Source organism: Musca autumnalis, unplaced genomic scaffold, assembly GCF_047663935.1.
Source record: "Musca autumnalis isolate F117 unplaced genomic scaffold, ASM4766393v1 scaffold_3, whole genome shotgun sequence".
Taxonomy (NCBI): Eukaryota; Metazoa; Arthropoda; class Insecta; order Diptera; family Muscidae; genus Musca; species Musca autumnalis.
Window position 1 is genome coordinate 206086051 of NW_027411866.1, and position 27676 is coordinate 206113726.

Here is a 27676-nt window from a genome sequence, read left to right on the forward strand (position 1 = left end):
GTCGACACTTTGATATAGCCCCGTAGATGGTACCTTTCACCTGGCTGAACACATTTCTTAGATTAGATTAGATAATTTAGGCATTTGGGGTATCCATTGTTGAAAAACTTTTCCACCTAAAATTGTGAAAGGAAACTAATTCTTCCATTTTAATTAAGACTAATTTATGGTGAAGGGTAGAAACATTTCGGCCTGGCCGCACTTAACGGCTTTTATTTGTTTATTATATACCGTTCTTCTGCTTAATCTGGCTGTCTATATCCAGTTTCAGGAATGTGGCTGCTTCAATGGTATGTAACCTCAGATCCAATGGAGTAAGTTGAGTAGGTTTGGCGGGGCAGTTGAAAAAGTGCCGAGTGTTGTGCGGGTCTGTGCCGCACGCTTGGCAGATGCACAGTGTTGTCGATTCTTTCCCTATAGGAGTTTAGACAGCTACACCATCCCGAGCGGCAAAACCACTCTGGTTTGTCGTGGCCGCATGACACTCTTCAGCTGCGACAGATGGACGATGTGCTCCGAGGACCTTATTCAAACGATAGTTGTTTATGACATCTGCAATTGCGTCCATATGAATACTATGCAAACCAACTTGACCCCTTTTTCTAAATCATGAAGATTCTCCTTGATCTGCTTGAATGATCCGGGCCTATCCACCATATGGTGATTGGGATGGCTCTCACGGTAACACCCTAAAACTTGTGATTGTGTTGCTGTACTGGAAGAATATACCAATAACTTTTAATATTACCATTCCCAAGCCATCATACTTCCTGCATGGCGTAAACTGCACCTTCTTTATAAAGAGAGCCAATATTCTAGGTGAAGATTCGCAGATCATGGTCCCTAAAACGTTTATGGGGGTCGTTAACTTTAGATGGATTTGTTATACCGTCAGCCTCATCGAAATAATGGATTTAGACACCAAATATGTTTAGACGAAATGCGTTTCATATAATTTGAATTTCATTTAGACATGTGCGTCTGCCTGTCTGGCCGGTGTGAATGATAACTATCGACGGGATCAACCGATTTGCTTCCAATTTGGGGAATTGTAATATTTTTTCCAAACTTAGTTTATGTTCGAAGATAGGCCGTATCAGCTTAATTCACTCCTCCCGCACAAAATTTTAAAAACTGTTCGCTAAAATGGTGCGCACAATAACTGTTGAAGGAATAACCGAATTGGTAATAACTTTGCTTATGATAAAATTACATCCAGGCATAGATCAGGTTTGAAAATGGACAAAATCGGTATACTAAAAATTTTGTGTAGGAGGTACACGGCTCCTAAACAAAATTTGAAAGAAGTACAGTAAAGTCGTCTCGGAATTTTTGAATCGGGGCAAGTCCATACTTCCTGAGATAATGAATGGCCCAAAAGCTCCAAAAACGCCTGCCGGAACCAACTCAACTGAGTACTACGTAAGATAACCCTCGAAGGGACTTTGTTACATACTCGGATTATGTCCGAATTTTGACTACATCGGACCACTGCTTTCGGGTACCTCCCTCACTTTCGGCACAACTGGCTGATACTTTCTTACTTGTTTTTTTTTATTTTTGTTTGCAACAGGTTGTTCTCAAGTTTCCTATTACGACGGTACAAATTATTTCAGGGATAAGGACATACTTCTTGAGAAATTTACCCGAAAGCCGTAAAAAAACCCTACGGCCATATCATGTAGGCTGATGCGCACGACAACCGTATACTGCGTTGGTCGAAACTTCGCATATCATACTAATTCTGAGAGTATTAGATAAAATTCAAAGATGGTGGTTATCGGCCCAATTCTTTCTATACCTCCTCTACAAACTTTGTTTAAGTTCGAAAGTGGATCATATTGTTTCACTCCTTAGGGTGCCCCCTTCACAAAAGTTTAACACAGTTTAAGGTCTGTTCGAGGATCCTTTGGAAATTTGTTGTAGACCTGTTTACAGCAATATTATGTATTTCGTGGGCAATATTATGTATTTCGGAGACAAAAGAAATTACTCCAAAATAGGACACACTTCAAAAATGGACTATTTCGGAGCATTATTTCAGGTAACTCCTATTCCATATATGAATGAATCTTTGTCGACAAAGCCTACTGATACTGTTTAACTTGTATATAGGGGTGGTTACTAACGGTTATTAAAGCCAGTTCCACCTAGAAAAGTCTTAGACTTTGTCCTGTTAAAACCATTCAGGGCCATTCCTTGGTATTTTTCAGCCCCCCAAGTCATCCAAAGAACACGGAATGCTAAATTTTAGCCAATTCTGTTGGATAATTCGGTCCCATTATTATCCTCCCAAACTTAGCGTCGTTTAAAAAGCTATTGGGACTTCTGTTGTGCATGTCAAACACAATACGACATCTCTTGTAGATAAGTTTTACTGCCTAAAAATGTATATAATTTGTAAACTTGTGTACCTCATGACCGCCTGTCTGGCTATGAATTAGTTATTTGAATTGAAGGTATTTGCACAGGAATTTATGAAGGTTTTTTCTTTCTTAGCATTTATTTAGTATTTTTCCGCTCTACATTTTTGTCCTGCTTGTTGTGTTATTTTGTAAGATATTTACTCACAGTTTTGCTGCTAACAAATAATCATGATTTATTTCAAAGAATTCGTTTTGGAGTATATTTTTTTGTATTTTGTTGCTTTTTTTCTAGACGGCTTTTTTGCTTTGCCATAAATATGTATGTGCCATTGTTGTTGTCTATGCCCCCCAACAAGACTAGTTCGCCCTAGAGCCGCATTACCGCCATGGGCTGGCAGGGTAATGTTAAATGTTGTTACACTTGCTGCTGCTGGCTGGCTGGCTGCTGCTTTGCTTAATGGTTGACTGTCGCTTGTCTGGTATGTCAGTCTTTTGTTTTGGTGGCATGTTTTCAATAGTTTTGTGTAGGTCGGTGCTACTACCACTTCTATTGGCATGGTAATGCCTTTAACTGTGAAAAAGTTGCTGACAATAACAATGGTGGTATTTTGTACAATGGTAGTTGTTGCTATTGTTGCTATTGTTTCTGATTTGTTTGTTTGTATCAAAAATTGAAATTGTCATTACTTGAAGTTGAAGCTGCATTAACTACTTATGTTCACCATTTACTATTGAAATTGATATAATTGTCTGTGAATGGGAAAAAAGATTAAAGGAAACTTTATAAAAGCACAGACTTAGTATAGCCAAAGAAATATCTATTATAGCACGTTTATATATAACCGGATTTAACAAACCCACTGGGTTTCAAACGCCAATTCCTTTGCGTATACGTCAAATAAATCCTCATTAAGAAGGTTAACCCTGCAAAAGGCTATAATATAAACATGGCCTTAGCCAGTAGTGTTCTGAGGTTCCAATATAAAGTATATATATATATATATATATATATATATATATATTCTTGATCAAGATAAAATTCGGAGCCCATCTGGCCATGACCGTCTATCGTAATCACTGTGCCGTCCACAATAATTGAGCTAAAACGCTATATTGTTGCTCACGGGGTATTTTTTCCATTGGCAAATCAAGTTCCAAGATGGGCCTTACGTTTTGGTGTAGCCCCCATTTAACCGTACCTTCGGATTTTAGGTATTTCGGGGATATCACCCGCATTTTTTGTCCTTACTTACTTAGCTGGCCCATTACAGAACATTTGTTCCATAGACCGAACTAAGAAAAGATCTCCAATTCTCTCTGTTTTTCGCTTCGCTTTCTGGAATACCGCGCCTTTTCATTTCTTCATCCACTTGAATGCTCCATCGAAGCATAGGTCTGCCAATTCTGCGTGCACCGCCATGTGGCATGTATTCATACGCCTTTTTAGCGGGTTCATCATCGCGCATTCTTATGAAATGGCCTAGCCAACGCAATCGTTGCATATCGATACGTTTAACTATATTCATTTCTTTGTATAGCTGATATAGCTCGTGGTTCATACAACGTCGATATTTACCGTCAACGCAAATCGGCCCGTACATCTTTCGAAGAATTTTCCTCTCAAACACACCAAGCACTGCCTTATCTGCTTGCGCAAGTACCCATGCTTCGGAGCCATACATTAGCACGGGTAGTATCAACGTTTTGTATAGTGTTATTTTTGTTTGACGAGATGTGGCTTTGTTTTTAAATTGCTTACTTAAACCATAGTGGCATCTGTTGGCCAATACAATTCTTCTTCTTATTTCAAAACTGATGTTGTTTCTTGTGTTCATGGCAGTGCCGAGGTAGACGAAGTCTTTAACTACCTCAAAATTATAGGTACCAACTTCCACAGTTGGTCCGAGCTCTATGGAAGCTTTGTGCGTCGACACCATCAATTTGGTCTTTTCGCCGTTTACCGCCAGACCCACTTTCGCAGATTCTGCTTCGACCTTCCTAAACGTATCAGTTACTTCCTTTACTGATCGTCCCATGATGTCTATGTCATCAGCATTATCAAGTAACATGTGGCTATTGGTGTAAATTGTGCCATTTCTTTTGACATTTGCATCTCGTATTACTTTTTCCAGCAAAATGTTGAATAGGTCACACGAAAGGCTGTCTCCTTGTCTGAAACCTCTTTTGGTACTGAACTGTTCGGAGAGGTTCTTTCATATTTTAACTGAGGACCTAGTATCAGTTAAAGTCATCTTACAAAGCCGGATGAGCTTTGCGGGAATACCAAATTCAGACATTGCATGGAATACTTTTGATCGGACTGTCGAATGCTGCTTTATAATCGACAAAACGGTGATATGTGTCGATCTGCATCTCTTGGGTCTTCTCCAGATTTTGCCGCAGGGTAAATATGTGATCAATGGTGGACTTGCCAGGTCTAAAGCCACATTGGTATGGTCCATTTATTTCGTTGACCATAGGCTTTAGTCGTTCGCACAATATCCCTGACACTATCTTATAGGCAATAGGCAGAAGATTTATGACCCTATAGTTGGAGGATACAGTCTTATCTCCTTTCTTGGGGACGGGATACAGGATGCTCAGGTTCCAATCGTCGGGTACGCGTTCTTCCTGCCAGATGGTGCCAACTAGCTGATGCATACACCTTATCAGCGTGTCGCCTCCGGTTTTAAACAGCTCTGCTGGTAAGCCATCGGCTCCTGCTGCTTTATTATTCTTTAGCCGGTTGATTGCTGTTTTTACCTCATCTTGGCCGGGCGGTATACCATCTTCCATCTTCTGGGATTGGATCTGTGGTATCATCGTCTTCGCTACTATTGGATACCAACAGTTTTGAAAAATGTTCTTTCCATATCCTGAGCACACTACCTGTATCAGTTACCAAATTACCTTGCTGGTCTCTACAGGAGAATGTGCCTGTACCAAAGCCATCAGTTTGATGCTTGACTCTTTGGTAGAATTTCCGGACTTCATTCTGGTTCCTGTACATCTCGATTTTTTCACACTCCCACTTTTCCATCTCCCTCTTTTTCCTGCGGAAAAGACTCCTCTCTCCTTTTCTCCCGATATCTCTCTGGTGCGCTACGCGTTGCTACTGATTGTAAGGTAGCTCTATATGCCGCATTTTTCTCTTCGGTAGCAGCACGACACTCCTGATCATACCATGGATTCCTTGGTGGAGGTCTCTGGTATCCAAGTATGGATTTTGCGGATGTTTGCATGGAGTGGGCAATACTTTGCCATTGCGCTGATATGTTATCGGGATGAGTGCTTTGATTAAGCAATTGGGCTAGTTGAGTGGAATATGCTGTGGCTATCTGTTGTGATTGCAGCTTACCGATGTCTAACTTTCGTGTTGTCTCTGTTCGTACTTTGTTTGCTACGTTAAACCGGGTGTGTACCTTTGCTGCAACAAGGTAGTGGTCCGAGTCTATGTTTGCTACTCGGAATGAAGCATTTAACGTTCTTATGGGTGAACGCGCGGCAAAAAATTTTACATTTTTTTAGGTTCTTAGAGGCACAACACTTCTTCACCACAAATCGTCAACATAGGACCATGTTTTGCTATAGCGCCAAATTTTTAATCGAACCAGCTGAGATTTGAGTTTTTTAGAGGTCATAACACTTCTTCACCAAAAATTTTCAACATAGGTCCACGTTTTTGTATAGCCCTCATATAACGGTTCCGATTTTCCGTATTTTGAGGGTTTCAGCTTCATTTTTCGACTGTACTACCCGTAATGTGACATTTGAGGTTCCCTGCAGTCGCGGAACTTCTTCTTCAACCATATAAAATTTTCGAAATAGGTCCACGGTCCCTTATAACGGTAGGTCCCGATTTTCGGTATTTTGAGGGTTTTAGCTACAATTTTTAACCGAACCAGCTGTAACTTGGCATTTGTGGTTCTTAGAGGTCATAACACTTATTCATCAAAAATTGTCTACATACATAGGTCCATGGTTTGGTATAGACCCCATATATCGGTCCCTCCTGATTTTCGGAAATTTTAAGGATTTTAGCAACAATTTTTAACCGAATTAGCTGTCATTTTACATTTATGGTTCTTAGGGGTCACGGCACTCCTTCACCAAAACTTGTCAATATAGTTTCATGTTTTGATATAGAATCCATTCCTCCCGATTTTAGGGGTTTAGCAACATGTTTTGACATAACCTACCCGTAATTAGAGTTTTGAAGATCCCTACAGTCACGAAACTTCTGCACCAAAAGTATCCCCATAAAACGATATCTCAGGATTTTAAGAATGTTGAGCAATTTAGCTAAATTTGTTGACCGAACTATCTGTAATTTGACATTTGAAGTTCCTACCCAGCAAAAATTCGGATCCGTTAGTCATTACGTAACCCATTACAAAGTAATGTAAACAAGCTTCTTTTCGCATTACAAGTAATCATAAAAGTAATGGGTTACTTTCTAAAAAATTTACAAAGCAAACCTACTTACTTTACTCCTCACTAAGTAATGAGGACGGTGGCACAGTGTATGTGTGTCCGACTATAAATCCTAGGGTTGTGTGTTCAACGCTCACCGTCGGCACGCGAGTTTTTTTTTATACCCTACACCACTATGTGGTAAGGGGTATTATGTGTTAGTGCATTTGTATGTAACATACAAAAGGAAGCGAGATATACCCATAGTTCCTTCTAGGTATATACATAGAATCACTTTCTGAGTCGATTTATACATGTCCGTCCGTCCGTCCGTTCGCAACATACAGGTCGCATTTGTTGACCGATTTCGCTGAAAATTGGGGAATACCATTTTTTTAGCCGTCGGAAGATCAAGTTCGAAGATGGGATATATCGGTCCACGTTTTGGTATAGCCCCCATATAACGGTACCCCCCGATTTACGGTATTTTGACGTTTTCAGCTACATTTTCAGACCGATTTAGCTATAATTTGACATTTAGGGTTCTTAAGTGTCAATAAACATATATAACAAAACTTGTGGATATAGGTCCACGTTTTGGTATAGCCCCCATATAACGGTACCCCCCGATTTGCGGTATTTTGACGTTTTTAGCTACATTTTCAGACCGATTTAGCTATTACTTGACATTTAGGGTTCTTAAATGTCAATAAACTTATATAACAAAAGTTGTGGACATAGGTCCACGTTTCGGTATAGCCCCCATATAACGGTACCCCCCGATTTACGGTATTTTGACAGTTTTAGCTACATTTTCAGACCGATTTAGCTATATTTTGACACTTAGGGTTCTTAAGTGTCAATAAACTTATATAACAAAACTTGTGGACATAGGTCCACGTTTTGGTATAGCCCCCATATAACGGTACCCCCGATTTGCGGTGTTTTGACGTTTGTAGCTACATTTTCAGACCGATATAGCTATAATTTGACGTTTAAAGTTAACGTACCCACTTAAAGTTGTGGACAGGAATGAAAAGTAATTATTACATTTTAGTTCAGAATATTTTATGGTGGAGGGTATGAAAAGTTCGGCCCGGCCGAACTTAATGCTTTTTTACTTGTTTTTAATTACAAAATAACAGTTCGTAGTGCACATGTGCACTGCACATTTAATTTCTTAAGCAACACTTAATATTCGTGTGCGTGGCACAGTGTGTAGAGTCTTTAGCTAGGAATCAGAGGGTTCGTGGGTTCAATTCGGGCAGACAGCGAATAAAATAAAGTAAAATAAAAGTAAGAAGTGTGATGAAATTAAAAACAAATTCTATACATCAACTGTTCTAAAAATAGATTTTTTTCACCTTACTTTTCAACTTCTAGTGGCCACAGAATAACTAGTTATTCTAGTGATCATAAAATAAGTAGAAACTGAGTGCGACATGCCCTTGTAAAAATAATGGGAAAGAAAGGGGGTTTGTGAGTAGTTACGGCTGCCAAAAATCCCTTACAAAACCCATGATTTTGGGAGGACTTTTTTTGCTGGGTAGTTGTCAGAAAACTTCTCCACCAACAAATTGTCAAAATACGTCCACACTTTGATTTAGGCCCATTGGGGGTATCCGAGGTCATAAAATATTCCAACGTAAAATTGTGGACAGGAAAGAAAACTAATTATTCCATTATAGTTCGGAATATTTTTAATGGTTAATGGTATAAAAAGTTCGGTCCTGCCGAATTTAACGATTTTTCTAGTTTATTTTTACCCTCAGTCTTTAGTCTAAAGAGCGTACCAAAGCAACCGATCGGGTCTAAAATTTGGAATTCGTAATATTCTATCCAAACTTAGTTTAAGGTCGAAGATGGCCCATATCGGTGTCCACTCCTTCCGGCACCACCACCACAAGAGTTCATAAATGTTCGCTAATGTTCCTACCTCTCAAAGGAGAAAACGAATTGGTCATAACATTGTATATGGTAATATTACTTCCAGGCATAGATCGAATAGATTCTAATAGATATCGGTCCACTACTTCGGGTACCACCCACAGAAATTCGGAAAAGTTAAATTTAACAGCTCCTCTCTAATCGTTTTGAAATTTGTTCAGCAGTTTGTCCTCGCGACCCCCTTTACGATGGTAAAATTTATTCGGACGCATGTCTATACTTCCTGAGATAATGGCCCAAAAACTCAAAAAAAGCCTGCCGTCGCCAAAAAAATAGGTAGTACGTAAGATAAACCTCGAAGGGAGAAAACGAATTGGTATAATCGTTGCATATCGTTTTATTCCTTACAACCTCGAATTATGTCCGAATATCTACTACATCGGACCACGAATTATGTCCGAATATCTACTACATCGAACCACTCTTGCTGTTACTTCTCTCACAATGTTTAGAAAGAGTGCAGTTTAAGGATTCGTCTGGGATTTTTTTTTAATTTTTGGCAACATGTTTTGTATGCGGCCCTAGTTGAAACTGTACAATTTCCTGTGAAGTTTGTCTAAAAACTCAAAAAAAAACGTCAGAGGTATTGGGTTTGCTGCATTTCTTTAGGTTTGAGGCTGATGGTATATCTTTGTCGGCACAGCTGACTGATACTTTCTTACTTTTTTTCTAATAAATTCAAGTTATAATCGGATGCATGCTATTTGTCAGTCGGGCAAGTAGTTCATTAAATCTCGCTGCATTATCAATCTTTATTTGTTACTACATTTCCTTCATCACCTTTGCATTAGAATGTCACTGCACCCAAAAAATTATCCTTCCAATTTATTTTTCTTTTAACACCTAAAATAACTTCTCTCTTCGGAAATGGTGTATTTCTGATCTGAAACATTTACAAGGTTACACCCAGTTTATTTTCCATTTGATTACGTTCCATTCTGTCTGCCACTTTTTTTCGGTTGGTCTTGAAGTAGTGCTGCTCTATGTATAGTGTAAATTTGTTATTGCAATTGCAATTTTTGTTGTTGTTTCTTTGTTTGGTTCACAATTTTTCTTTTTTTTTCAAATGTAAATGAACTTCCATCCAACAGCTAGCTCGAACAGTATATTAGATTTTTGCTCGCAATCAAAGCAAAATGTAATATTTTGTGTTGTCTTTTAACGTTTGAATGCAAATGAAATTTTTGTAAAAACTTTTTGTCGAGAATGAATGTTCGTTCGGCTTGCTCCTCTCATTCGGTTTGATGCAATTTGTCGAAATTTATGTTTGCGCTTGAATGAAAAGGAAGGCCATCGTTGTCACAGCGTCGTAACACATTTTATTGGGGAGACAACAGAATTTAATAAAATAAGAGAGAGAAGGGATTTTGGGGTTTGACTGTTCGAAAAACAAAATGCTAATGGATTAGAATTTTAAATTCATTGTAGACAAATCAACGCAAATGCGTTGTAGTTGAATAAAATTTACATACATATATTTTGTAGTTAAAAAATTGTATCACTTGTAGAGAGGAAATGATTTCTTTAGAAAATAAAATACACTTATGTACGTCATTTGACCATCGGCAAAAAGGGAGAACCCTTCTTCCTCCACGTACAAACATCACAGAGGGGACAAGGGAGACTTAAGAGTGCCACCGTGGAGCAATGGTAAGCACACCCACCTTGCACACTGTATGCCCGTGTTTGATTCGTAGGCCAGGAGCATCATAAACATTTTCAACGCTGACAAAAGTACCTTTCAGCGTAATGTTAGCGACATTTCCTGAGTATTTAAGCCACGAAAAACTTCTTTCCAAGTTGTGCCTGCGACACCATTCATTGAGCTAATATGAATGGGGATGCACTCATTGATATGAGAGAAGTCTCTCTCGTCTCCACACATACACACAATTAAACTCATTAAAGCAGGGACGCGCTTTTTTTCAAAGACAGTATAGTGAGGGCGTCCACTGAGTTGTTTTGCATTTGCTTCTCTCTCACTTACAGTGTAAGTGAATGAAAACAAACAATAAACATCATGTGGTTCTTGTTTTCTTCACTCATACATACACACATACTAAAACATTGGAGGAAATTCTTGGGTGACGCTGCATTTAAGTACGATGAACTCACACAATAGCAACTCCCTAATGCAAGTATTGGCACGAATACAAACTCATTGTTTGCGGCCTCACGCATACGACTCTCTCTCTCTCGCTCTCTCCACAAACAGCGTGTGCGTTAAATGCATTGCTAAAATTAACAAGTGAGAAAAGGCTATAGTCGGTACGGGGCCGACTATGTGATACCCTACACCACTACCTCTGTGAATAATCTTTTCACTCGAATACATTTCTTTTATGGAGATACGAAAGTTTTCACCTATCTGACTTTTATACCAAATGACTTAAGGCGAACTAAGCCAAAATAATTAATATTTAATTTTATATTTGACTACTGTCGACATCACCAACATCAATTGGCTTCTATCTCTGTGAGAAAATTTCGTGATGATCCGATCAAAATTCCGACCTGTAGTATGATTGCAAAAAAAGTGGGAAAAAAAGGGATCAATTAACGACTATTGCGATATCTCTATTATTTGACTACCTACGCCAACCTACTTTGCATAATTTCAAAGATGGAATTTTCTACTTTCTTAGTCAGGCTTTGCTTTTAGAAGGTCCCCAAACCAAAGGTGTGATATCCGTTATTATTATTAAAATCGCAAAAATGAGAAGTTGGGCTTTATTAGCGACTATAGCGATATCTTCGTTGTTAGACCACCTACGACAACCTACGTTACATAGTTGTAAAGGTGATATTTTATACTTTCATTGCCAGGTTTTGCTTTTTGTAGACCCCTTATAGGCGCTGAGATATTTGCTTTGGAATAAAATGTTGACTTTTTCTCCAAATATATGTTTGCTCATTCCGACCCCTAAATATTATCCGACCATCATCAAAATCAATATGCTTCTTCCTCTGTGAGACCCTCATTAACCCTCGAAATTTCGTGACGATCTGATCAAAATTGCGCCCAGTAGCGTGATTTTCAAAAAAATGGAAAAATGGGATGTATTATCGAATATTGCGATATCTCCGTTATTTGGTCACCTACGCCGACCTAGTTTGCATCATTGTAAAGATGGGATCTTCTACTTTCATAGTAAGGCTTTGCTTTTGGAAAGTCCCCAGCCAAAGCTGTGATATTCGCCATTATAATTAAAATCGCAAAACTGAAAATTTGGGATTTATTTGCGACTATTGTGATATCTTCGTCGTTTGATGACCCACGAGAACCTACTTTACATCGTTAGAAAGGTGATATTTTCTACTTTCATTGTCAGGTTTTGCTTTTGGTATGCCCCTTATAGAAGCTGAGATATTAGCTTTGGAAAAAAAGTTGTCTTTTTACCCAAATAAGTTTTTTGCCCATTCCGACCCCTAAATGTTATTCGACCCTCACCAAAATCAATAGGTTTCTTCCTATTTGAGATCCCCATTAACTCTCAAAATTTCGTGACGATCCGATCAAAATTGCGGCCTGTAGCGTGATTTCCAAAAAAATGGAAAAATGGGATGAATTACCGACTATTGTGATATCTCCGCTATTTGGTCACCTACGCCGACCTAGTTTGCATCATTGTAAAGGTGGAATCTTCTACTTTCATAGTCAGGCGTTGCTTTTGGAAAGTCCCCAGCCAAAGCTATGATATTCGTCATTATAACTAAAATCGCAAACATGAAAATTTGGGGTTTATTTGCGACTATTGTGATATCTTCGTCGTTTGATCAACTACAAGAACCTACTTTAGGTCATTAGAAAGGTGATATTTTCTACTTCCATTGTCAGGTTTTGCTTTTGGTATACCCCGTATAGAAGCTGAGATATTCGCTGTGGAAAAAAACCTTTTCTTTTTATCCACCTAAGTTTTTTGCCCTTTCCGACCCCTAAATATTATCCGACCATCACCAAAATCAATAGGCTTCTTCCCCTCCGGGACCCCATCAACACCCAAAATTTCGTGACGATCCGATCAAAATTGCGGCCTGTAGCGTGATTTCCAAAAAAATGGAAAAATGGGATGAATTACCGACTATTGTGATATCTCCGCTATTTGGTCACCTACGCCGACCTAGTTTGCATCATTGTAAAGGTGGAATCTTCTACTTTCATAGTCAGGCGTTGCTTTTGGAAAGTCCCCAGCCAAAGCTATGATATTCGTCATTATAACTAAAATCGCAAACATGAAAATTTGGGGTTTATTTGCGACTATTGTGATATCTTCGTCGTTTGATCACCTACAAGAACCTACTTTAGGTCATTAGAAAGGTGATATTTTCTACTTCCATTGTCAGGTTTTGCTTTTGGTATACCCCGTATAGAAGCTGAGATATTCGCTGTGGAAAAAAACCTTTTCTTTTTATCCACCTAAGTTTTTTGCCCTTTCCGACCCCTAAATATTATCCGACCATCACCAAAATCAATAGGCTTCTTCCCCTCCGGGACCCCCATCAACACCCAAAATTTCGTGACGATCCGATCAAAATTGCGGCCTGTAGCTTGATTACAAGGTTTAGATAGACAGACGGACAGACGGACGGACGGACGGACGGACACACATAGCCAGATCGACTCAGCTCGTCGAGACATTCATTTTGATATATATAAGTATGGGTCTACGACCATTATTTCGATGCGTTACAAACTTTTTGGCCAAAACCAACTTATAATACCCTCCCCACATAGTGGTGTAGGGTATAAAAATCATTGAATCAAGCGACAGCAGAACCGCCTTCATTGACTTCTGAACGAAGACTGAGTGGTGGTTGTTCTGTTGTTATTATCATCAAGGGCACGTGTGCCCCTTTTTGCCGGATGCTGCCCTAATGTATCAACATATAGTGCCGATATCTGAATTGTGTGTAATGAAATGAATGAAGTCTGCTCCCAGAGAAGAGGCATAACATGGAGTCTCTCACGACAACTCGAAGACTTAGACTATGCGCATGACATATGGCTTCTCTCTCACAAGATATCCAACATGCAGTCAAAATGGACTTGAGATTAACATCAAGAAAACAAAGGCCATGAGAATAAACAACAGAACACAGACGTAGGGGATGGAAGATACCAAGGAACGGTCCTGACCGGCTTTAACATGGCAAAGCCCAGGATTTATCTTGGTCCCTCTTTCATCTCAAATGGACACTGACCTCCCCGTGGTGTCACCTGGGGAACTGCCTTTAACACCCGTTAAAGGTAGTGAGCTAACATGTGCAGCGCGTTCACCCATAAGAACGTTAAAAACTTGGGTTTGGGCGTCGGGTTAGTAACCCTCCCCTAGAAAAAACGAAAGAAAAGAAAAACAAATCCCTCAAAAGTTGACGACCCCCGCAAACGTTTTAAGGACCATGATCTGCGAATCTGCACCTGGAATGTTCGCACTCTTTATAGAGAAGGTGCAGTTTAGGCATTGGCAGATGTACTAATAAGTACAAGGCCGACATTACCGCCATACAGGAAATACGATGGAACGGGAAAGGCGTCACAACAACACCTAAAGGTGACGCACTGTATTATAGCTGCCATGACACAAAGCATAAGTTTGGTTGTGGATTCGTAGTTGGTCGGAGGTTAAGACATCTGGTCTCCAGCTTCACCCCAGTGAATGAAAGACTCGCTGCAATTCGATTAAAAGCAAAATTCTTCAACATCAGCCTTATTTGCGCTCATGCTTCCACTGAAGACAAGGACAAACAGACCAAAGATATATTTTACGAAGGCTTAGAAGAAACTTATGACCGTTGCCCTGCCCATGACATCAAAATTATACTAGGCGATTTTAATGCCAAAATCGGAAAGGAGAATATCTTTGGCCCAACAGTCGGGAAATTCAGTCTCCACGGTGAAACATCTGACAATGGTATGAGGCTGATAGACTTTGAAGCTGCAAGAAACATGGTAGTTAGCAGTACCAGATTTAACTATCTCGATATTCATAAGGGCACCTGGCTGTCGCCAGATCAAAGAACAAGAAATCAAATTGATCATGTTGTGATAGATGGAAGACATGCATCAAGCATGTTGGATGTACAATCGTTCCGAGGTGCAAACATTGACTCGGACCACCACCTGCTGCAACAAAGCAAAGGTACGTACCAGACTAAACGTAGCAAACAAAGTGCGAACAGATACAACACGGAAGTTGGACATCCACTCAACTGGCCCAACTGCTTAATCAAAACACTCCTCGTCCCGATAACATATCAGGACAATGGCAATACATTGCCCACTCCATACAAACAGCCGCAAAATCAGTACTTGGATATCAGAGACCTCCACAAAGGAATCCATGGTATGACCAGGAGTGTCGTGCTGCTACCGAAGAGAAAAATGCGGCATATAGGGCTACTTTACAATCAGTAGCAACGCGTAGCGCGCGAGAGAGGTATCGGGAGAAAAGGAGAGAGGAGATACGTCTCTTCCGCAGGAAAAAGAGAGAGATGGAAAAGCGGGAATGTGAACAAATCGAGATGTACAGAAGACAGAATGAAGTCCGAAAATTCTACCAAAGAGTGAAACATCAAACTGATGGCTTTGGAAGTGGCACATCCTCCTGTAGAGACCAGCAAGGTAATCTGGTAACTGATACTGATAGTGTGCTAAGGATATGGAAAGAGCATTTTTCGAAACTGTTGGTATACAATAGTAGCGAAGTCGAAGATACCACAGATCCAATCCCAGAAGATGGTATTGAATGTATACCACCCGGCCAAGATGAGGTAAAGACAGCAATAAATCGACTGAAGAATAATAAGGCAGCAGGAGCTGATGGCCTACCAGCCGAGCTGTTTAAAACCATAGGCGACACGCTGATAAGGTGTATGCATCAGCTAGTTAGCTTCATCTGGCAGGAAGAACGCGTACCCGACGATTGGAACCTAAGCATCCTGTGTCCCGTCCATTAGAAAGGAGATAAGACTTTATGCTCCAACTAAAGGGGCATAAGTCTTCTCCCTATTGCCTACAAAATAGTGTCAGGGATGTTGTGCGAACGACTAAAGCCCATGGTCAACGAAATAATTGGACCTTACCCATGCGGCTTTAGACCTGGCAAGTCCACCATCGACCAGGTATTTACCATGCGACAAATCCTGGAGAAGACCCAAGAGATGCAGATCGACACCTACCACCTTTTTGTCGATTATAAAGCAGCCTTCGACAGCCCGCTGCGTTCAAAGGTATTCCAAGCCATGTCTGAATTTGGTATCCCCGCAAAGCTCATTCGGCTTTGTAAAATGACTTTAATTGACACGAGGTCCTCAGTTAAAATAGGAAAGAACCTCTCCGAAGAGTTTGGTACCAAAAGAGGTTTCAGACAAGGAGACAGCCTTTCGTGGAATCTCTTCAACATCCTGCTGGAAAAGGTTATACGAGAGGCAAACGTCAAAAGAAGTGGCACAATCTACACCAATAGCCACATGTTTCTTGCTTATGCTGATGATATAGACATCATGGGACGATCAGTAAAAGAAGTAACCGATACCTTTATGAAGGTCGAAGGAGAATCTGCTAAAGTGGCTCTGGCGGTAAAGGGCGAGAAGACCAAGCTGATGGTGTCGACGCGCAATGCGTCCATGAGATCGGACCAACTGTTGAAGTTGGTTCCTATAACTTTGAGGTAGTAAAAGACTTCGTATACCTCTGCACCACCGTAAACACACCAAACGACATCAGTTGTGAAATAAAAAGAAGAATTGTATTGGCCAACTGATGCTACTTTGGCTTAAGTAAGCACTTTAAAAACAAAGCCGCAACTCGTCAAACAAAAAAACGCTTTACAAAACACTGATACTACCCGTGCTGATGTATGGTTCCGAAGCCTGGGTACTTGCGCAAGCAGATAAGGTAGTGCTTGGCGTGTTTGAGAGAAAAATTCTTCTAAAGATCTACGGACCGATCTGCGTTGACGGTGAATATCGACGTCATGTACACCACGAGCTGTATCTGCTCGTATCAAGGTGCAGAGCTATTGGGTTGGATAGGCCATATACTAAGAATGAGCGATGATGAACCCGCTAGAAGGAGTATAAATTCGAGCCACATGGCGGTGCACGCAGAATTGGCAGGCCAACTAATAGATGGCGCAAACAAGTGGATGAAGAGATGACAAGGCGCGGTATTCCAAAAAGCGAAGCACGAAACAGAGAGAATTGGAGATCTTTTCTTAGTTCGGTCTATGGAACAAATGTTCTGTAATGGACCAGCTAAGTAAGTAAGTAGCTCTATCCGTTCACCGAAATCCAAATTGCACTTAATTTAGTAACATTTAGTACTTTTCGTACACTTATAGTTCGAATTTCCAAAAACCCTTTGGTACATCTTTCTAGCTCTTCATTTGTGGCCCTCATTCCAAATTTCAGAATTCTAGCTCTTCCCGTTTGCCCAATACAAAGGGTACATTATTTAGTACCTTTTAGTACCCTTCTAGTTCGAATTTCCAAAAGCCCAGCCTTATCTCATCCCTACACACCAACAACCACCCACTCTAAAAATTTCAAGTTTCTAGCTTCAGCCGTTTCGCCTGGGCGTTGATGAATCCAGTCAATCAGTCAATGAGTCACTCGTCTCACTGCTCTTTTATATATAGATGAAAATGACAACTTAAATCGACTGGATGTGCTAAATCCACACTAGTCTAAACATACTAGAACACTTTTTTACTTGCTTTAATTTTCTATGACAACTAATCTGATGGTCCATAATAGTTTCTGCAAACTTGCTATGACATCATCTTGACAACAACAAAAACACAAGCTAATTATAGCAACAAAACTACAAACTACATAACGGAAATTTGCGTGGTTGCAGTTAAACATCACTGCATGGCTCGAATAGGTCAATCAACTAAAACAAAGAAAACAAATTAATGGTTTTAATACCAAAAAAGTTCTTCAACTTAGAAGAATTTGTAAAAAATACGACAAGGCATTTCAGCGTGTGTTGTCCAAATTTGGTACCTTTTGCGTGGATGTTACAAAATAAATTCCCAAATTGTTGGCAAAAAAACATTTTAAAAGATTTGTAATTCAAATGGTTTAAGGCTATGAATAATAGCCACTTAAATGGCTTCTTGGCATTATAAGCTTCCTAATAGCTCTTTTTTGAAGCACATTTTTTAATTCGCAATAAATATTTGTTTGTTAAGATTCACAATAATTCAATATTAACGTAGATTATTCATCTGTTGAGTAGAGTTTTACGCATTGTGGAGATTTTTTGAAGTCTTCTTCAAGTGTTTCTAGAGTAGCATTTTGCGTGAAACCAAATTTCCTATAAATTATTATTATAAGAGGTACTTACTGGTTATCAATGTATCCGGATCAGCTTGTTTCTCATTTGCACTTTTATCGTGTTCATGAACTTTTTTGCGCAATTTCTTCAAATAGGCCTCTTTGTATTCTTCGCTTGGCTTACCACCCAAACCATAGCTGACTTCAACAGCAGTCAATGGTATGACTGTTGAAGAGACGGGCACTAAATCTGTAAGCGAAAAAACGGTATAAACAAGTTTAGCAACAATAACAATACAGAAAAAAAGATTTATTTGAAAAAAAGAACACTTGTTATGGCATCTAAGAGAATGTCATAGTCAACAAGTAAATCCCACGATTTAAAAAATACATAGCTACATATCATGCTAATGTTGAATGGGGAAAATTGTCTAGCCATAATTTGGTTATACATTTCGCTCATTTACTTAAACATTAAATTCCCACATACCAAAAACGGACTAGTGATCCCGAATCTCCAGCTGAAAGCGACATAAAAGACTTTTTGTTGTGGCGAAGGCAAAATCCGAAATAAAATTTAATGGAAAATAAAATAAATGTGTGTTCTTTTTTAAATTGGCCTATATGAGAGCTTAGTGAGGAAATTTTTGTGCTATTACATGATGAGAACTACAAACAGCGCATAACAACATATTAAGCGGGTGTCTTCACCAATTTGGAGAAAACACAGATGTTAAAAGTAGATTTTTTGTTCTGTGCTTTTTTTTATCAAAATATCAAATATTTTGTTAACAAAATATTCCAAAAATAAGTAAAATAAATATTAATTTATCTTTTTATTCCCGTTTTTACATTTCATACTTTTTCTCATAAAAAATCTATCCAAATTTATTACATCGTTTTTCAATTGACCACAAAAATATGACCGTTTTCAAAACGAGAAAAATAAATGATTATCGGATTGCATCACACGTCTTTTTGATCAATTTTTCCATAGAACAAAATGGAATATGAAACCGATATCGAAAACAATTCGATGTCGGAAAATGTACATGCATCACACCTACAGTCGTTTTTGACTCGTTTTGAGCTCGAAATCGATTTTCATCACATACCTGATTATTACACAAAACCTAAAATAACTACTTGGATCATATTTTATAAACAGCTAGCCAGATATTAATGCTAAATATCTGTACAAGATCAAACATGATTTGATGTGTTTCAGGGCTTCATAAACTCAAAAACTTTTTTGTTGATTTATGTCAAACTCTTAGTTTTAGAGATATTAGCATGAAAATTTGACACAAGATAAAATGAAAGTTGTAGAAAAAATAGAAAGTGCTAACTCAGAAAATTCATTTTTTGAGTTATGTCGCTCTTTGAGTAAATGAGCGATATGTCATTAGCTTTGGAGAGAGTGTAACAAATATTGTTATTGTCTACATTATAATGCTTTTTTCCATTCTCCATTATTTGGGATTGCTTCGGATTTATGAATTCTGTGGTGTAAAGTTGTGGTAGCATTAAATTTTTTATTATTACGCTTTAGTCCAAGTTTTCTCAGTCATATGTGAATATTAAATCATGTTACGGTGGACAAATTATCTTAAAATTTGGGCTATACCAAGTAAAACAAGTAATAGAAGGTTATAGACGGAGGGGGCTACCATGTGATACCCTACACCACTACCTCTGGGTACTAGGTTTCCAAAAAAACTTTTTTATGATTATAACACATTTTAGACGTCCTTTCATACATATATAAGTTTATATACATGGTATATTAATACCAGAGATAGAGAACATACATATATCGTCATTGCTGGAAGTTTAGGTGTTAGTTTCTTTATGTTATAATGGACAGACAGACCGTTTTGGCTACTGTAACAAAGGTAGAACAAAAACTTCTAGACCCCGTATACTTTGTAATTTGCATTAATTTAAAAACTGGGAATTTCTCTATCATGATTCTTTATAAACAAACACAAAAAAATAGAGGAGCCCACTTACATATACTCGTACACTCCGTTTCATGTCAATAGCACATTTCAAATAAATTTTTGTTACTTCATTTTAGTCGATATCCGTGGAATAACCTCGGGAATGTTTATATATCTTGGTTTGCAATCTTATGAATTATGTTTCAACAAAAAGTTTGGATTCGATAACGAACCGTTATAATTTGTTTTTAATTTTCTTTCAAAAAGCCAAAAATGTGTACGGTTTAAAGTGCTTCATCGGAATAGCACATTCTTTAATAACTTGAGTAAAAATGCAAATGTTGAATGCTTCTGTTACAATTCTTTAAAATTGGAACAAATAAAAGCTATTTTAAGTTTTAAACGCTAAAATTGGTCGAACTATGACTTAATACCGGGTAAATAAGACCTTATGAAAGCTGTGGACTTTAATTGTCTATAATACGTTAAAAATGTGGCATAAGTTAGCAGTTTCTTGTCAGATTTATAAAGATTTAATGAAAAATGAATGATAGAAGACAAATTGTGCGAAATAAACTTGAACTTCTACTGAAATTTGGTTACAGTTCTTCGTGAAACTTCAAATTCCTATGAACCTTATTGCATAATAGGGTTCAATGCTGGCCCTAAGAATTTAAGTTGAGTTTTACTAACTTCGCCATCCTTCGCCACTCTCCAAATTTTTTAAAGAATGTTAGAAATAGTGTCAAGTTTACAAAAAAAATTGGTTCCAGCTGCATATATTTGCATTTCCGTGTGTGACATTAAAAATACTGACGATGCCTCTTGTCGTTTCAGTGAATATGCCGTATTACTGTATTCTCAGTTTCTTCTTAGTTTTAAAGATTTAGAGATTTTTTTTGGATCTACTTATGAGTGCATTTATTTATTTATTTATTTATTTATTTATTTATTTATTTATTTATTTATTTATTTATTTATTTATTTATTTATTTATTTATTTATTTATTTATTTATTTATTTATTTATTTATTTATTTATTTATTTATTTATTTATTTATTTATTTATTTATTTATTTATTTATTTATTTATTTATTTATTTATTTATTTATTTATTTATTTATTTATTTATTTATTTATTTATTTATTTATTTATTTATTTATTTATTTATTTATTTATTTATTTATTTATTTATTTATTTATTTATTTATTTATTTATTTATTTATTTATTTATTTATTTATTTATTTATTTATTTATTTATTTATTTATTTATTTATTTATTTATTTATTTATTTATTTATTTATTTATTTATTTATTTATTTATTTATTTATTTATTTATTTATTTATTTATTTATTTATTTATTTATTTATTTATTTATTTATTTATTTATTTATTTATTTATTTATTTATTTATTTATTTATTTATTTATTTATTTATTTATTTATTTATTTATTTATTTATTTATTTATTTATTTATTTATTTATTTATTTATTTATTTATTTATTTATTTATTTATTTATTTATTTATTTATTTATTTATTTATTTATTTATTTATTTATTTATTTATTTATTTATTTATTTATTTATTTATTTATTTATTTATTTATTTATTTATTTATTTATTTATTTATTTATTTATTTATTTATTTATTTATTTATTTATTTATTTATTTATTTATTTATTTATTTATTTATTTATTTATTTATTTATTTATTTATTTATTTATTTATTTATTTATTTATTTATTTATTTATTTATTTATTTATTTATTTATTTATTTATTTATTTATTTATTTATTTATTTATTTATTTATTTATTTATTTATTTATTTATTTATTTATTTATTTATTTATTTATTTATTTATTTATTTATTTATTTATTTATTTATTTATTTATTTATTTATTTATTTATTTATTTATTTATTTATTTATTTATTTATTTATTTATTTATTTATTTATTTATTTATTTATTTATTTATTTATTTATTTATTTATTTATTTATTTATTTATTTATTTATTTATTTATTTATTTATTTATTTATTTATTTATTTATTTATTTATTTATTTATTTATTTATTTATTTATTTATTTATTTATTTATTTATTTATTTATTTATTTATTTATTTATTTATTTATTTATTTATTTATTTATTTATTTATTTATTTATTTATTTATTTATTTATTTATTTATTTATTTATTTATTTATTTATTTATTTATTTATTTATTTATTTATTTATTTATTTATTTATTTATTTATTTATTTATTTATTTATTTATTTATTTATTTATTTATTTATTTATTTATTTATTTATTTATTTATTTATTTATTTATTTATTTATTTATTTATTTATTTATTTATTTATTTATTTATTTATTTATTTATTTATTTATTTATTTATTTATTTATTTATTTATTTATTTATTTATTTATTTATTTATTTATTTATTTATTTATTTATTTATTTATTTATTTATTTATTTATTTATTTATTTATTTATTTATTTATTTATTTATTTATTTATTTATTTATTTATTTATTTATTTATTTATTTATTTATTTATTTATTTATTTATTTATTTATTTATTTATTTATTTATTTATTTATTTATTTATTTATTTATTTATTTATTTATTTATTTATTTATTTATTTATTTATTTATTTATTTATTTATTTATTTATTTATTTATTTATTTATTTATTTATTTATTTATTTATTTATTTATTTATTTATTTATTTATTTATTTATTTATTTATTTATTTATTTATTTATTTATTTATTTATTTATTTATTTATTTATTTATTTATTTATTTATTTATTTATTTATTTATTTATTTATTTATTTATTTATTTATTTATTTATTTATTTATTTATTTATTTATTTATTTATTTATTTATTTATTTATTTATTTATTTATTTATTTATTTATTTATTTATTTATTTATTTATTTATTTATTTATTTATTTATTTATTTATTTATTTATTTATTTATTTATTTATTTATTTATTTATTTATTTATTTATTTATTTATTTATTTATTTATTTATTTATTTATTTATTTATTTATTTATTTATTTATTTATTTATTTATTTATTTATTTATTTATTTATTTATTTATTTATTTATTTATTTATTTATTTATTTATTTATTTATTTATTTATTTATTTATTTATTTATTTATTTATTTATTTATTTATTTATTTATTTATTTATTTATTTATTTATTTATTTATTTATTTATTTATTTATTTATTTATTTATTTATTTATTTATTTATTTATTTATTTATTTATTTATTTATTTATTTATTTATTTATTTATTTATTTATTTATTTATTTATTTATTTATTTATTTATTTATTTATTTATTTATTTATTTATTTATTTATTTATTTATTTATTTATTTATTTATTTATTTATTTATTTATTTATTTATTTATTTATTTATTTATTTATTTATTTATTTATTTATTTATTTATTTATTTATTTATTTATTTATTTATTTATTTATTTATTTATTTATTTATTTATTTATTTATTTATTTATTTATTTATTTATTTATTTATTTATTTATTTATTTATTTATTTATTTATTTATTTATTTATTTATTTATTTATTTATTTATTTATTTATTTATTTATTTATTTATTTATTTATTTATTTATTTATTTATTTATTTATTTATTTATTTATTTATTTATTTATTTATTTATTTATTTATTTATTTATTTATTTATTTATTTATTTATTTATTTATTTATTTATTTATTTATTTATTTATTTATTTATTTATTTATTTATTTATTTATTTATTTATTTATTTATTTATTTATTTATTTATTTATTTATTTATTTATTTATTTATTTATTTATTTATTTATTTATTTATTTATTTATTTATTTATTTATTTATTTATTTATTTATTTATTTATTTATTTATTTATTTATTTATTTATTTATTTATTTATTTATTTATTTATTTATTTATTTATTTATTTATTTATTTATTTATTTATTTATTTATTTATTTATTTATTTATTTATTTATTTATTTATTTATTTATTTATTTATTTATTTATTTATTTATTTATTTATTTATTTATTTATTTATTTATTTATTTATTTATTTATTTATTTATTTATTTATTTATTTATTTATTTATTTATTTATTTATTTATTTATTTATTTATTTATTTATTTATTTATTTATTTATTTATTTATTTATTTATTTATTTATTTATTTATTTATTTATTTATTTATTTATTTATTTATTTATTTATTTATTTATTTATTTATTTATTTATTTATTTATTTATTTATTTATTTATTTATTTATTTATTTATTTATTTATTTATTTATTTATTTATTTATTTATTTATTTATTTATTTATTTATTTATTTATTTATTTATTTATTTATTTATTTATTTATTTATTTATTTATTTATTTATTTATTTATTTATTTATTTATTTATTTATTTATTTATTTATTTATTTATTTATTTATTTATTTATTTATTTATTTATTTATTTATTTATTTATTTATTTATTTATTTATTTATTTATTTATTTATTTATTTATTTATTTATTTATTTATTTATTTATTTATTTATTTATTTATTTATTTATTTATTTATTTATTTATTTATTTATTTATTTATTTATTTATTTATTTATTTATTTATTTATTTATTTATTTATTTATTTATTTATTTATTTATTTATTTATTTATTTATTTATTTATTTATTTATTTATTTATTTATTTATTTATTTATTTATTTATTTATTTATTTATTTATTTATTTATTTATTTATTTATTTATTTATTTATTTATTTATTTATTTATTTATTTATTTATTTATTTATTTATTTATTTATTTATTTATTTATTTATTTATTTATTTATTTATTTATTTATTTATTTATTTATTTATTTATTTATTTATTTATTTATTTATTTATTTATTTATTTATTTATTTATTTATTTATTTATTTATTTATTTATTTATTTATTTATTTATTTATTTATTTATTTATTTATTTATTTATTTATTTATTTATTTATTTATTTATTTATTTATTTATTTATTTATTTATTTATTTATTTATTTATTTATTTATTTATTTATTTATTTATTTATTTATTTATTTATTTATTTATTTATTTATTTATTTATTTATTTATTTATTTATTTATTTATTTATTTATTTATTTATTTATTTATTTATTTATTTATTTATTTATTTATTTATTTATTTATTTATTTATTTATTTATTTATTTATTTATTTATTTATTTATTTATTTATTTATTTATTTATTTATTTATTTATTTATTTATTTATTTATTTATTTATTTATTTATTTATTTATTTATTTATTTATTTATTTATTTATTTATTTATTTATTTATTTATTTATTTATTTATTTATTTATTTATTTATTTATTTATTTATTTATTTATTTATTTATTTATTTATTTATTTATTTATTTATTTATTTATTTATTTATTTATTTATTTATTTATTTATTTATTTATTTATTTATTTATTTATTTATTTATTTATTTATTTATTTATTTATTTATTTATTTATTTATTTATTTATTTATTTATTTATTTATTTATTTATTTATTTATTTATTTATTTATTTATTTATTTATTTATTTATTTATTTATTTATTTATTTATTTATTTATTTATTTATTTATTTATTTATTTATTTATTTATTTATTTATTTATTTATTTATTTATTTATTTATTTATTTATTTATTTATTTATTTATTTATTTATTTATTTATTTATTTATTTATTTATTTATTTATTTATTTATTTATTTATTTATTTATTTATTTATTTATTTATTTATTTATTTATTTATTTATTTATTTATTTATTTATTTATTTATTTATTTATTTATTTATTTATTTATTTATTTATTTATTTATTTATTTATTTATTTATTTATTTATTTATTTATTTATTTATTTATTTATTTATTTATTTATTTATTTATTTATTTATTTATTTATTTATTTATTTATTTATTTATTTATTTATTTATTTATTTATTTATTTATTTATTTATTTATTTATTTATTTATTTATTTATTTATTTATTTATTTATTTATTTATTTATTTATTTATTTATTTATTTATTTATTTATTTATTTATTTATTTATTTATTTATTTATTTATTTATTTATTTATTTATTTATTTATTTATTTATTTATTTATTTATTTATTTATTTATTTATTTATTTATTTATTTATTTATTTATTTATTTATTTATTTATTTATTTATTTATTTATTTATTTATTTATTTATTTATTTATTTATTTATTTATTTATTTATTTATTTATTTATTTATTTATTTATTTATTTATTTATTTATTTATTTATTTATTTATTTATTTATTTATTTATTTATTTATTTATTTATTTATTTATTTATTTATTTATTTATTTATTTATTTATTTATTTATTTATTTATTTATTTATTTATTTATTTATTTATTTATTTATTTATTTATTTATTTATTTATTTATTTATTTATTTATTTATTTATTTATTTATTTATTTATTTATTTATTTATTTATTTATTTATTTATTTATTTATTTATTTATTTATTTCAGTCTATGGAATTACAATCCTTACAGACTAGCTTATATTATTAGAAAAAAAATATAAATCCAATATTTCTTTAAATTTATCAATGGTGTATGTATGTTGGTATGTTGGTTCATTAAATCCATAATTGGTTCTATGGCTTGAAATATTAAAATATTCAATATATCTAAGAGATATTGTCGGTGCTTTGAATCCAATTAAGCTAAGTAAATCGGGGCAATCCATAATCCCACAAACTAGTTTATATAGAAAGATAATAGATGTTTTGGATCTACGAACACTTAATGAATCTAAATGAATTAAATTACACCTTGCTTCATATGAAGGCAGAGGATTAGAAAAATTTATGGAAAACAACGCAAAATTTATGAATTTCTTTTGAAGACGCTCAATTCGATTAACTTTATCAGTATAATAAGAATACCATATAATAGATGCGTAATCCAGTTTTGATCTAACAAATGTTGTATACAATAGTTTGCGAGTATAGGGATCCGTGAATTCCTTACAATTACGTTTAATAAAAGCTAGAGCTGTATACGCACTAGGTAAAATGTAATCAATGTGATATTTAAAAGAAAGCTCAGTGTCAAAGACGACACCTAAATCAACCTTGGTGCTTACTTTTAAAAGCATTTGGGTACCAAAATAATAATGACTATCAATAAATTTTGTTATTCTTCCGAAGGGAAGATGAACACATTTGGAAAAATTTAAATTCAGTTTGTTTAATTCACACCAGGAAATTAAATTATTTATATCAGCCTGCAATAGTTTAACATCTCGCAGATTAGATATCTTTGAGAATAACTTAATATCATCTGCAAAAAGAAGAACCATACCAAAACGTATAGAGGAATCAATATCATTTATAAAAAGTATAAAAATAATGGCCCTAAAATGCTGCCATGTGGAATGCCAGAGGTAGCAAAGAAAACATCTGATCTGAAATTTTCAATATTAACAAAGCATATTCTGCTGGAAAAATATGATTTTACCTAATTAAGAAAAGAAGAGTGCAAACCAATTTTC

General features: G+C 30.2%; 1 protein-coding gene across 1 annotated transcript in view; it reads right to left on the minus strand.

The window, feature by feature from the left end:
• The window catches only part of LOC141398765 (uncharacterized), a 65779-nt gene that overhangs the window by 31948 nt on the left and 6155 nt on the right, over positions 1-27676 (minus strand). Inside the window, exon 3 of the mRNA XM_073976412.1 lies at positions 18079-18258. Coding sequence (XP_073832513.1) covers positions 18079-18258 — 180 coding nt within the window. The remainder of the gene's footprint in view (positions 1-18078; positions 18259-27676) is intronic.